Below are 13,353 nucleotides of genomic sequence, written 5' to 3'. Positions count from 1 at the left end.
TTAATAAAATTTGAAAAACTTTTTATCAAATTTTTAGTTGAATTTTGCCAAATTTTTAGCAAAATTTTCTTTGGTATTTTCTAGAAAACTATGTAAGTGGTCTATGTCTACAGGACGTCTTCGTGGGAACAAAACGTTGGCAAAATTTTCCATAGAATATACTGGTAAATTCTTTTCCGAAATCTAAGCATTGTTAAATATTTTTAAAATACTTTTAAGACTCACTGTTCCTTAATCTAAACAGTAATAAATAATGATAACCATGAGCTTATGGGGATTTTTACTGTGATTTGAGTAGTCAGATATAGGGATTAGCGATTTCTGTCCATGGCGGTGACCTGTTTAAGTATTTGTATTTTTTTTTTTGTTTTCATTAAAAACAATTTTGAAATGGGAAATAATTGTAAACATTTGCAAAGATAAGACCCTTATCAAAAAGACTAAACTACTCATCACATATTAGCAGCTTTGATGAGAGGGGAGTTCTTTTTAAAAGTCACTTAAAGCCCCCAGCCTTTGACAATGACAATAAACCAAAAATAGAAATTAATTTCTGAAATGAAGGTGGTTATGGCTAATAAGTGCCAAATGCAATTGCCAGGTGATTAAGTTTATGGCTACGTGCATGGCCCCACTTCTGGTGTGATTTATAAGGTGGAGTCAGCTTTACATTTGTCATTGTGTTAGTTTTTACCTTATGACTGTATGAGCTCTTCAATCTTTCAAAGCCATATGATTATTAGTCATTTTTTAAATAAATATATTCTTGGCTGTCTATTGGGGACTTTTTTTTATTTTTATAAAATAAACTAAAGCCATTTCCTTAATGTTCTGATTTTCGTTCTAATTTACAATAGGCGAGCATTATGAAATTATCATTCTTTATGGTATCAGGGATTAAGTTTTGATCGATATCAATCGAAAAAAAAATATGAGTAGCAAAGTATTATCAATCAATCATTGGAGGCTACAGTAAGAGATTATTTAATATATTTAAAAAAATATTTTCTTTTAGTAGTTTACATTGGAAAATTTCTATAATTTTTTGAGACCATTACGTCAAATCGGGTGATCAGTCTATATGGCGCCTACATACACATGATTGGTTTTGACAGTCAGCAAAGTCGTTCAAAAAAACACCGTTCACGAGTTTTAGACCATAAAAGGGGAAATTTATATACAAATATGGTGCTATCCATATACTGTACGAATATTAATGGGCATATAACAATACAACTCACTTTTCTGAATTTCTATAATTCGACTTTTTTTATCTCAGTAACTTAACACGGAAGAAGATTGGTTTGAAAGAACAGCAAAGAAACAAAAATCGGTCTTATTTATGATTTTTTTTTATCCGGTTAATTTTTTATCCGCGAATTCTTCAATCACGAAAATGAGTTGTGACAAAGGTAAAGGAGAAACTTTCCATGATTTTTTTTGATTGTTCTATTGTACTTAAACAAGTAACAATTAAGAGCGTGCTAAGTTCGGCTGGGCCGAATCTTATATACCCTCCACCATGAATCGCATTTGTCGAGTTCTTTGCGCGGTATCTCTTCTTAGGCAAACAAAGAATAGTGGACAAGAATTGTTGAAGAAGAATGTTGAAGACCGTAGTAGAAGTCATTGGGTAATATTTCAGTCCATTCGGATAAGAATTGCGCCTTGTAGCGACTCAAGAATCATAATCGACAGATCGGTTGATATGGGAGCTATATCACGCAATAGATCGTTGTACAAAATTTCATAAAAATCGGATAAGAATTGCGGCCTCTAGAGGCTTTAGATGTCAAGATCCTGGATCGGTGTATATGGCAGCTATGAATCGATTTGAAACAAACATGACACAATTGTTGGAAATCATAACAAACAATTTCATGCAAAATTTCAGCCAAATCGGATGAGAATTGCGCCTTCTAGTGGCTCAATAAGTCAAGATCCAAGATCGGATTACATGGCAGCTATACCAAAACAAGAAGCGATATGAGTAAAAGAGTGCTATGGTCGGCCTGGCCGAATCTTGAAAACCCACCACCATGGACGTAACAGAATTCGTAACAGAACACCGCATTCAAAATTTCAGCTAAATCGGACAAGAAGTCAAACCGGGAGATCGGTTTATATGGGAGCTATATCAGGTTAAAGACCGATTTGAACCGTATTTGGCATGGTTGTTGGAAGTCGTAACAAAACACTACAAGCTAAATTTTAGCCAAATCGGACAAAAATTGCTACTTCCTATCAGGAAGCTATATCACGTTATAAGCCGATTCGGATCGTATTTGTCACAGTTGTTGAAAGTCATAACAAAACACTACCTGCAAAATTTCAGCCAAATCGGATAAAAAGTGCGATCGAATTTAAACCGATATCGCCCATTTCCAAACCCCAACGACCTACATCGGTATTAAATATCTGTGCAAAATTTTAGGCGGCTAGCTTTACGCGTGCGACCGATATCGCGATTTCGACAGACGGACGGATGGATACGGCTAGATCAACTCAGAACGTCGAGATAATCAAGAATATATATACTTTATGGGGTCTTAGACGAATATTTCGAGGTGTTACAAACGAAATGATTAGATTAGTATACCCCCATCCTATGGTACTACATTTTCCCATGAACATTCCATAAGGAATAGGGGATACTTCTCTCATATCAATTAGTGCAGTCCGATTAAAGTTAAAGCTCAATGATAGGGAGTCCGATCGGCGTGCCGCTTAGCGACACCACTTGGAAGAGAAGATTTAACGTGGCAGGATGCCCTACAAAAGTTTCCGGCATTGGTAAGGGGAAAACCACATCGGACAATTTTCTGGTGTAAAAAGTTAACCAACTTTCGTCATATTACGGTAATACTTGCGTAATATATAAACCCATAGCAGCTATATCGAGAGATCCAGTTCGGACCAAACTCAGCACGGACGTCGTGGGGTCTAATGCAATGCACTGTTCAAGACGGTAAAACAGAATAACAGACTAAATGAAAGCTATATTTAAATATAGTCCGATTTCCACCATTTTCGCGAAGCATATGTAAAGGTCAGCTATAATTCATTGTTAGAAATGGGTTTTTACCGGGTAAATACCCAACGCTTGGGGTGATCGGTCTATATGGCAGCTATATCGAAATATGTTTCGATCTTGTCGATATTCAACAAACAGGTGTAGAGGTCTATCAAAACGCACTGTTTCAAATTTCATTCAAGTCGGATGATAAATGCTCCTTTTATGGGCTCAATACTATATATTCAGCAAAAAGGTTTAAAGGGGTACCGGAACTCGCTGAGCCAAATTTCATCGAAATATGATGAAAAACGCTCCTTTTATAGGCTCATTACACTACATCGGGAGATCGTTATATATGGCAGCTATATCCAAATATGGTCCGATCTGTACCACATTTGACAGGAATGATTTGACAGGTAGTGGTCTACCAAAACAAACTGTGCCAAATTGCATCGAATTCGGGTAATTAATGGATATTTAATGGCCTCAAAACCCTATATCAGGAGATCGGGGGTCGGTCTATAAGGCAAAAAATTGCATATTTTGCCCATAAACATTCCACTAAGGAACAGGGGCAAACTTCTCACCTATCAATGAGTGCAGTCCGATTCAAGTTTAAGCCCAATGATAAGGGGCCTGCTTTTTATAGACGAGTCCGATCGACGTGCCGCAGAGCGACACCTCTTTGGAGAGAAATTTTACATGGCATATTACCTCACCGCTGAAAATTTTTTCTGATGGTCTCGCCAGGATTCGAACCCAGGCGTTCAGCGTCATATGCGGACATGCTAACCTCCCGGCGTGAACATCAAAAAAAATTTTTCAGCTTCAGTTATCCCCTCCTAATGCTGGCGACATTCGGTGGGTTAGAGTTGAGGTGTTAATGAGATAGAGTGCACAATTTGAAGACCCTAAGAGTTACGTTATCTTACGCCAAACGGAACGGCCAACAGGAGTCCATATTGAAAGATATTCGCGAAGCATTTAGCAGTCAAGATATAATACTGACACGCGAGTGACATGCACCTTTAAGCTCGTCCCCGATATACAACAATGGTCCGGTAGAAAGAAGGATGACAGAAACTTCTAAAGGATGATTTTTTAAGAGCTATAGGAAAGTTTTTCAAAAAAAATAAAAACACATAATATTCAGAAAAATTCACGAAATCTTTGTTTGAATCGATACTACGGCCCATAAAATTTAATATTTGAAGATTATTTCAATACTAACGTTGACCATTACTCCGCTTAGTCCAATTTCGGCTTACCTTTTCCAACATTTCGGCCGGTATCTCACGAATAAATGCTTCAAAGTTGTTTTCCAATGCGTCAATTGAAGCGGGCTTGTCTATATAGACATGAGCTTTACCATAGCACCACAAAAAATAGTCGAAAGGCGATCTTGGCGGCCAATTAACCGAACACCGAACTCGCCTTTCAATAAGTCCTTTCTTACGAGTGCTGTGGGAAATGTGGCACCGTCTTGTTGAAACCACATGTAATGCAGGTCAAGTTCTTGCATTTTGAGCAAACATAAGTTGGATATCATCTAACGATAGTGCCAACCATTTACAGTAACGTTACGATTCGCATCATCTTTGAAGAAGGACGGTCCAATGATGCCACCAGCCCATACACCGCAACAAACTGTGACTTTTTGTGGATGCATTGGTAGCTCTTCCAATAATTCTGGCTGATCTTCACCCCCAAAATCGACAATTCTGCTTACGTACCCATTGAGCCAAAAATGAGCTTCGCCGCTCAATGGAAAAAGCGCGCGATGAACTTTCTTAACAGAGGACCCATTTTGAGAATAAAATTTGATAATATGAAAGAGTTGTTCGTTTTTAAGACAATTCATGGTTAAATTATAGACTAAACTGAAGGTTGACAGTGAAACAAAACACGAAACTTGCGTGAACTGTTTAAACCAATGTTGCCAAAAAAAAATAGTAGCTAAAAAGTCATTATTTGACGCAGGCGTTATCTGGAGGCCACCGTAGCGCAGAGGTTAGCATGTCCGCCTATGACGCTGAACGCCTGGGTTCAAATCCTGACGAGACCATCAGAAAAAAATTTCAACGGTGGTTTTCCCCTCCTAATGCTGGCAACATTTGTGAGGTACTATGCCATGTATAACTTCTCTCCAAAGAGGTGTCGCACTGCGGCACACCGTTCGGACTCGGCTATAAAAGGGAGGCACCTTATCATTGAGCTTAAACTTGAACCGGACTGCACTCATTGATATGTGAGAAGTTTGCCCCCTGTTCCTAAGTGGAATGTTCATGGGCAAAATTTGCAATATCTGGACACGGATACTTCTGCAAGTACCAACACAGAATGGGAAAATGGAGCTCACCATTCTGTATCTACGAAAAAGAAGAAGTGGTGTATGATGTAGAGCATACAGTAAACTCTGGAGCGACAGCGAGGCGCGACTTGAAGAGCAGATCGGGGAAATAAGAGCAGAAACCTAACAAAGAAGATGTGCAGCAGAGGCCATAGCTGGAGAGCTGTGACAATTTTTGTCGAAGTGATACTCAGGTCAAAGAAAAGAGACCTTGATGTGACTGCTACATGTAGAGGATACCTGGAAGCAGGAACTCTAAGATGTGGGGCGTAAGTGCCACAGCGGATCCAACTTGAAGTAAAGCGAGAGCAGTGCCCAGCATATGGCGACGGGCAGTGGGATAAAACCGAAAAAAAAATTAGAAAAAAAAAACTAGAACGGATATTTTCGCAAGTACCAACATAGAATGGGAAAATGGAGCTCACCATTCTGCATCTACGAAAAAGAAGAAGTGGTGTATGATGCAGAGCATACAGTTTTCCGCAGTGAAAGCAGGCTCGACAGCCGGGCGCGACTTGAAGAGCAGATGGGTGAAATAAGAACAGAAAACCTAACTACGAAGATGTGCAGCAGAGGCTATAGCTGGAGAGCTGTGACAATTTTGTGACAAAAAATGCCGTATTTTTCGTTTGTTTCCATTTTGAGACGAGTTCAATGATAGGAGATTTTCAATGCAATTGGAAAAGGAAAGTCAGAGGTATTATGTATAGATATAATATATTCACACTAAAAAATGTAGTCGCTTGAGTTGGTAACACTTTGTGTCAATTTTTTTGTTCTTTATTTGTAGTGTAATTGAAATTTTATTTATAAAGGATTTATCAGTTCCCTTCCCAAGTTTCAGCTATTTAAATCTTGTTTTAATTTTCCTAACTACTTTGGAGTAAAGTCATCACCTCCACTTGGGCTCCTCTAGGGGAGTAACATGAAATATTTTTCTAACACTTTGGCAATATTATTTCAATATAACTTTATGTTTTACAATCACGCTCATTTGTACATTGTACATGAACGAATAATAATGGCAACAGCTATGTTTTTATGGCTTTGTGAATCCCGACCACTTGAGAATTTTATTAAAGCCAACAAAAGTGTGGGGGCTAGAGTGTAGATTGCAGCGTATATCATCCAACCAACATCATCACCATCGCCCTCCTCAATTACTGCATGGCATGGTAGTGAAGGGTTTACTGTGATTTTTATGGCGTCTATTTATTGAAGTTTTTTTAAGGTGTCAATTGGTTTACTCAATGTTATTGTTGTTGTTGTTGTTATTATTATTATTGCTATTATTATTGTTATTATTGATATTATTAACGTAATAGCCATTGTCATAGCTCTATGGTTGGTGAGAGGGCCAAACGTCAGCATTTCTTTGGATCCCCATTGGATTTGGGAATTTAAGCATATACCCTCACAATCATACAAAACTAGACCATAAGACAGCAGGCCGGGTTTTCGTTAGGCGTCCATATTGAACGGGGGCACCTGGAGGGGTTTGCCATATCACTTCACCTTATCGCCGACGAGCGCTAATACCTCACACTTTATCGTCATCATCAGCGTAGTTGACGCCTGTGTGAGGAGTTATTAGTCAAGGGATTAAATATGGCTGAGGGATTTACTACGAGTATAAGTTTTGTTCGCTATGATTTTTGCTGATTTTTGTCCGCAGTGATTGTGATTTTTTGTTGTTGTGTATTTGGTGTTTGTAAAGCTTTGCCAATGGGCTTTAGCGATATGCATGAAGGAGTGATGGGCCCAGAAGCGATTGATTGCTAAATATGGCCAACCCCAAGGATGACACAATTCACAAGAGTATATGATATGGAATGATTTATATAACAAATCTGAGAGTTATTTACAGATGGGTTTTGATATATAGAAAAACATGTCAGCACAGTGGGACTATTTTTTTTTTTTTTTTTTGAAATCAAAAGATGGCGACAGAGACATCAAAACGGACTTTCTTTTTAAACGAATGAATGAATTTTGGAAGCTGTAGTTGATTTTGAATGTTTAGATCTATTCGTTTGTTCGAAAGAAGGTTAGAAGGACAAGCTTTTAAAGATCGGTTTTATATGACATGGCTGTTAATAATATTAACAATACTTTATATGATCTTCGATTAGAGTTTGGTTTTTATTGGAATCAAAAGATGGCGACAGAGACATCGAAACAGACTTTCATTCAAACGAATGAATGAATTTTAGGTGCCGTAGTTGATTTTGAATGTTTATTCCTTTGTTCGACAGACGGCCAGAAGGATACAATTTTAAAGAAGTATTAACAATACTTTATATGATCTTCGATTACAGTTACACAGGGGATAACGAAATATACTGCACATATACTGCACTTCGGATTTTTATATATTGGGTTGCCCAAAAAGTAATTGCGGATTTTTCATATAGTCGGCGTTGACAAATTTTTTCACAGCTTGTGACTCTGTAATTGCATTCTTTCTTCTGTCAGTTATCAGCTGTTACTTTTAGCTTGCTTTAGAAAAAAAGTGTAAAAAAGTATATTTGGTTAAAGTTCATTCTAAGTTTTATTAAAAATGCATTTACTTTTTTTCAAAAAATCCGCAATTACTTTTTGGGCAACCCAATAGAAGTCCAAACTCAGAGAAGGACGCTTCCATGAACGGCTTTGACGCTCTTTCTAATTCCATTACAAATATTTTGGACGATTTTCCGGGCAGTGAAATCGTTGTCGCTGGGGATTTCAATGTCCACAACTCCTCCTGGCTTTCCCATTCGAGTCATACGACGACTCCTAAGGGCCAATACGTTAAGCTTTTCGCTGCGAACAATGGTTTGGAGCAACTAGTGAAAGAACCGACACATATCGCATGTGTCCAAGGACACCAAAATAATACTCTTGACCTTTTTTTTAACCTCACCCCCTGAAAAGTATGAAGTTAATACTCTTGCACCACGTGATAACTCCGATCACTGCATTGTTTCAGCATATTTTTCGTATTCTGCTCTTCGTATTGCTTCCTCCACAATCCCGAAGCGGTCAATATTTTTAAACGAAAAAGCACGTTGGGCTGAGTTTAATGGATTCTTTTGAGCATTTTAAAGGGAAACTATGTTTTCTAGATGACAATATAAATGCTACTGCTGAAATGATTGAGAAGATAATATTAAATGGAATGAGGACAATTATTCCAGTTATAACTATAACGGCTAAATCAGACGACAAAAGTTGGTTTAACCAGACATGCAGAGATGCTGTCAAATCGAAAGAGGTGGCATTAAGGAACTGGCGCTTAGATAAAAATGCCAATACTGAACTGCTGCGCAAGATTTTCGTGTGCCAATGTGCTTAGCGCGAAAAATTTCTTTACGAACAGCGTCTGCGTACTAAGGTTCTTGCTTTTACACGAGGTAGTAAAAGCTTTGGGTCGTTCGTAAAAAGAGTAAAGTGTAGTTCTTCATCTATTCCAACTCTTGTTAAGGACGACCACTGACCCGGTTGATAAGGCTAACCTGTTGGCTGATATATTTGCAGCGAACTCTTCCCTGCCGTATAGCAATCATCCACTCCCCTCAATCGAAAGTGTATCTGGCGTCATGCCCCAAATATTTTTACGAACTCGTGGAGTTGAAAGTGTTAGTGAAAATCTAGACATAAATAAATCACCGGAACCGGATGGCATATCAACACTTGTCTTACGCAATTGTTTGTCAACGCTCGCTCGTCCATTACGCAACCTTTTCAATCTTGCCTACCGTGCGGGAGTCTTCCCGGGGCGTTGGAAGTTTGCGAACGTTCAGCCAATACCCAAGAAGGGTGAGGCAAACAACGCTGCGAATTATCGGCCAATTGCGATATGCTCCGCTCTCTCCAAGGTCATGGAGAGCATGGTTAAACACCATTTTGTGAGGTATTTATAGTCAAATGGCCTTCTTAGCGACCAAGAGTATGGGTTGCGCAGACATCGCTCTACGGGCGACCTCATGGCACTTCTGTAGGAACGTTGGAGTCGCTCAATCCACCAGTTTGGTGAGAGTAAGGTTGTGGCTCTGGATATCTCCAAGACATTTGATAAGGCCTGGCACGGTGCACTACTATCAAAGCTTGTCGTATTTGGTGACATTTGATAGGGCCTGGCACGGTGCGCTGCTATCAAAGTTTGTCGCATTTGGTGTCGGAAATAACTTCGTTTGATTTATTTCGAGCTTTCTCAAAGATCGCACTATTCGAGTCGTTATAGATGGGTTCTCATCCAAAGAGCACAAATTGACCGCAGATGTACCCCAGGGCTCTCTTCTTTCTCCTTCTCTTTTTCTAATTTTCATCAACGATCTGTTGGGTCAGACATCAAATCCGATCTACTCATTTGCGGATGACAGTAATATCTGTCATTCGTACTCATTCGACCATAGCGCGAGCCTTCGAGAGATTGAGGACAAGAGGCGGGTTATGAACGATACACTCTGATTTGCTGATTATTTCGGAGTGGGATCGATTGAATTGAGAAGATTTTAATGCACGGAAGACTCAGTGTTGCTTGATGTCACACAAACGATTCGATGACTCATTACGATCATCTTTGTCTATCAACGGTGTAGATGTTGAGCAATCAGAAGGTCTTGATATTCTGGGCATGAAAATACAAAGTGATGTCCGTTGGGCTAAACATGTATTTGAAGTGTCGAAAGAAGCATTTAAGTGTTTAGGCTTCCTTAAACGGTGTAAGAATTACTTCACTCCGTCTTGTCTTCTTAACATCTACACCACTTTCATTAGGCGGAAAATGGAGTACAACTCACATGTAGCCCATACATGTGAGTTGTACTCCAAAATCATCCTTGGAGCTACTGGACCGTGTACAGAGGAGAGCGATGGCGTTGATTGGGGACAATCCAACTCTATTGCCTCCCTTCATCATCGTCGCAATGTGGGTTGTTTGGCGCTGTTCTATCGGTACTTTCATGGTGTGTGTTCGCCTGATATTCGTCTTCTTATTCATGATATAAAGATGTATGTCAGGGATACTAAACATGCCAGAAACTCTCACCCATTTGTAATTGATTGGCCAGCGGACCGCACAATGCATTATAGAGAGAATTCTTATTTCACCCTATCCGTTCGTATGTGGAATCGACTTCCGGCTAATGTTTTTCCCACCCATTTTTAGATCCAAAAATTTAAGATAAATGTCAATAAGCACTACATCCTTTTCCCCCCTCCAATTCCCAAGTTCTTCTCCCCTGCGTGTAGGCCGAAAGAAAAAAAATTAGATTACACCCATGTTGTGATGCTCAGTCGGTTCTATACAAATAATTGCAAAATTCCTACTTTAAAACTTCAGCTTCAAAAAATAACTCCTAGCCATTCCAACAATCATTTATCAATTTTAAACCACGAGCACCCAAAAATACAGAAAATTCAGCATAACCTGTTATCAACGGTGATGGTCTGGGTTATATGGCTTAATTTAAGAGGTTTAACATCTACAAGATGAACTTTTTGTATAAATCCCAAAGTGGCCCAAAACCACGTCATACCATAAAGGACGAAAACAAAAAGCATAATTTATAAGATTTTAATTAGAAGGATAAAATTGTATATGTCTCCTGTTGGGGATTTTAATCCTTAAAATTTTCAATGCATGCGTGTGTGTGTGTAGACTTAAAAGTAGGCATTCAAACCTATGCATTTGGGTATGAGAGTGAGTTTGTATGTGTGTGTGTGTGCGAGTGTGCTGAATTCGAGAACACAAAAACTTACCTCATCCAGTGGGCAACCGGTGGATCGCAAGACCGCATGTGATTGTAATACGAGCAGCTTTAAAAGTTTATCTTTAATTTCACCAAAGGGCGAAGGTTTACAGCGTAATATGACAATGCGCAATGTGACCACTGACGTCAGTTCGCCTATGATATCACAAACAGGAACTACAGGATTATCGGATATATGCTCCAATGGTATGGGCTTCCAATTTTTAATGATTAAGGAACCTAAGGAAAAGCGAGCAAAAAAACATAAAAATTATTATTGACAATTGGTTTTGTTTTATAAATTCGTTATATAAGTTGGTTGCATTTGTTTTCAATTGTTTTGCATACCTCTTGCCGTTGATGCTGTCTCTTGTGAGTAACCCAATCGTTGCAGGGCCGTTTGTACTATTTCCGACCATGGAGTGGTCGCTGCCACAATAACATAACTATCTGTTTCCACATTAGGTCTTCGTTTCCAGGGACTTCGTTGATCTATGGACAGGGATGCCTGTAGGGAGTGCACCGATTCCACGACACAATGTAATGGTAAAGATTTTGCTAGAAATACAAGATAAAAGAAACACAAAATTAGATGATTTTTTAAAGTAATGAAAAAAGTTAGATGATTTTTTAAAGTAATGAAAAATAAAAAGAAAAAAAAAAAACAAGTAAACCATATACGAGACGGATGTCAAAAAGCCTAACATAAGTCACTGTGTCAAATTTCAGTGAAATCGGATTATAAATGCGCCTCTTATGGGGCCAAGACTTCAAATTGAGATATCGGTCTATATGGCAGCTATATCCAAACCTGGATCGATATAGGCCAAATTGCAGAAATATGTCCAGGGGCCCAACAGAACTCACTGTCCTAAATTTCGGCGACATCAGACAATAAATGGGCCTTTTATGGACCAAAAGCCTTAAATTGAGAGATCGGTCTATATGGCAGCTATATGGAAACCTTGATCGATCTACGTCAAATTGTAGAATTATGCCGAGGGGCTTAACTTAACTCACTGTCCCGAATTTCGGCGACATCGGATCATAAATGCGCTATTTATGGGCCCAAAACCATAAATCGAGAGATCGGTCAATATGATAGCTGTATACAAATCTGAACCGATCTGGGCCAAATTGAAGAAGGATGTTGAACGTAATAACACAACTCACTGTCCCAAATTTCGGCGACATCGAACAATAAATGCGCCTTTTATGGGTCCAAGATCATAAATCGAGAGATCGGTCTGTATGGCAGCTATATCCAAATCTGAACCGATCTGGGCCAAATGGAAGAAAAATCTCGAGCTGCCCAACACAACTGATTGTCCCAAATTTCAGCAAAATAAATGTGGCTTTTATGGGCCCAAAACCTTGAATCGAGAAATCGTCTATATAGCAGCTATATTCAAATCTGAACCGATCAGACCATATTTGACACGTATATTGAAGGTCATGGGAGAAGCCGTTGTACAAAATTTCAGCCAAATTGGATAACAATTACGCCCTCTAAGAGGCTCAAGAAGTCAAAATCCCATATTGGTTTATATAGCAGCTATATCAGGTTACGGACCGTTGCAAAATTTCGGCCAAGTCGGATAAGAACTGCGCTCTCTAGTGGCTCAAGAAGGCAGCTATATCAAAACATGGACCCATGGGTAGCTTTACTCCTTCGAAAGTTAGCGTGCTTTCGACAGACAGACGGACGGACGGACATGGCTAGATCGAAAATATCATGACGATCAAGAATATATATAATTAATGGGGTCTTAGATGAATATTTCGAGGAGTTACAAACAGAATGACAAAATTAGTATACCCCTATCCTATGGTGCAGGGTATAAAAAGTCACAGTTTGGAGCGGTTTATGGGCTGGCGGCATCATTGGACCGTACTTCTTCAAAGACCATGCGAATCCTGACGTAACTGTGAATGGTGAGCGCTATCGTGAGATGATATCCAACTTTTTTTTCCCAAAAATGCAAGATCTTTACGTGCATGACATGTCATGTCATTGAAACAAGATGGTGCCACACTGCACGAGTAACAATAGGCTTATTGAGAGGCGAGTTTGGTGAACATTTTACTTCACGTTTGGGACCGGTCAGTTAGTCGCCTAGATCGTGCGATTTAAGGCCTTTAGATTATTTTTTGTGGGGCTATGTTAACCCTCATATCTATACAGACAAGACCGCTTTAATTGACGCATTGAAGCATTTATTCGTGAGATAATGGCCGAAATGTTGGAAAGA

At 39.1% G+C, this 13,353-nt stretch overlaps 1 protein-coding gene across 3 annotated transcripts in view; it reads right to left on the bottom strand.

The window, feature by feature from the left end:
• The window catches only part of LOC106084878 (uncharacterized), a 394,885-nt gene that overhangs the window by 15,899 nt on the left and 365,633 nt on the right, over positions 1-13,353 (bottom strand). For all 3 annotated transcript variants that reach the window (XM_059369492.1, XM_059369493.1, XM_059369494.1), the window contains 2 exons: positions 11,450-11,659; positions 11,112-11,341 (listed from right to left, as the gene is read on the bottom strand). In XM_059369492.1, the coding sequence (XP_059225475.1) occupies positions 11,112-11,341; positions 11,450-11,659 (440 nt within the window). The remainder of the gene's footprint in view (positions 1-11,111; positions 11,342-11,449; positions 11,660-13,353) is intronic.

The sequence above is a fragment of the Stomoxys calcitrans genome, chromosome 5 (assembly GCF_963082655.1).
Source record: "Stomoxys calcitrans chromosome 5, idStoCalc2.1, whole genome shotgun sequence".
Lineage (NCBI taxonomy): Eukaryota > Metazoa > Arthropoda > Insecta > Diptera > Muscidae > Stomoxys > Stomoxys calcitrans.
The sequence above is the reverse complement of the archived record's forward strand: the minus strand, read 5'-3'. Positions and strand labels throughout refer to the sequence as shown.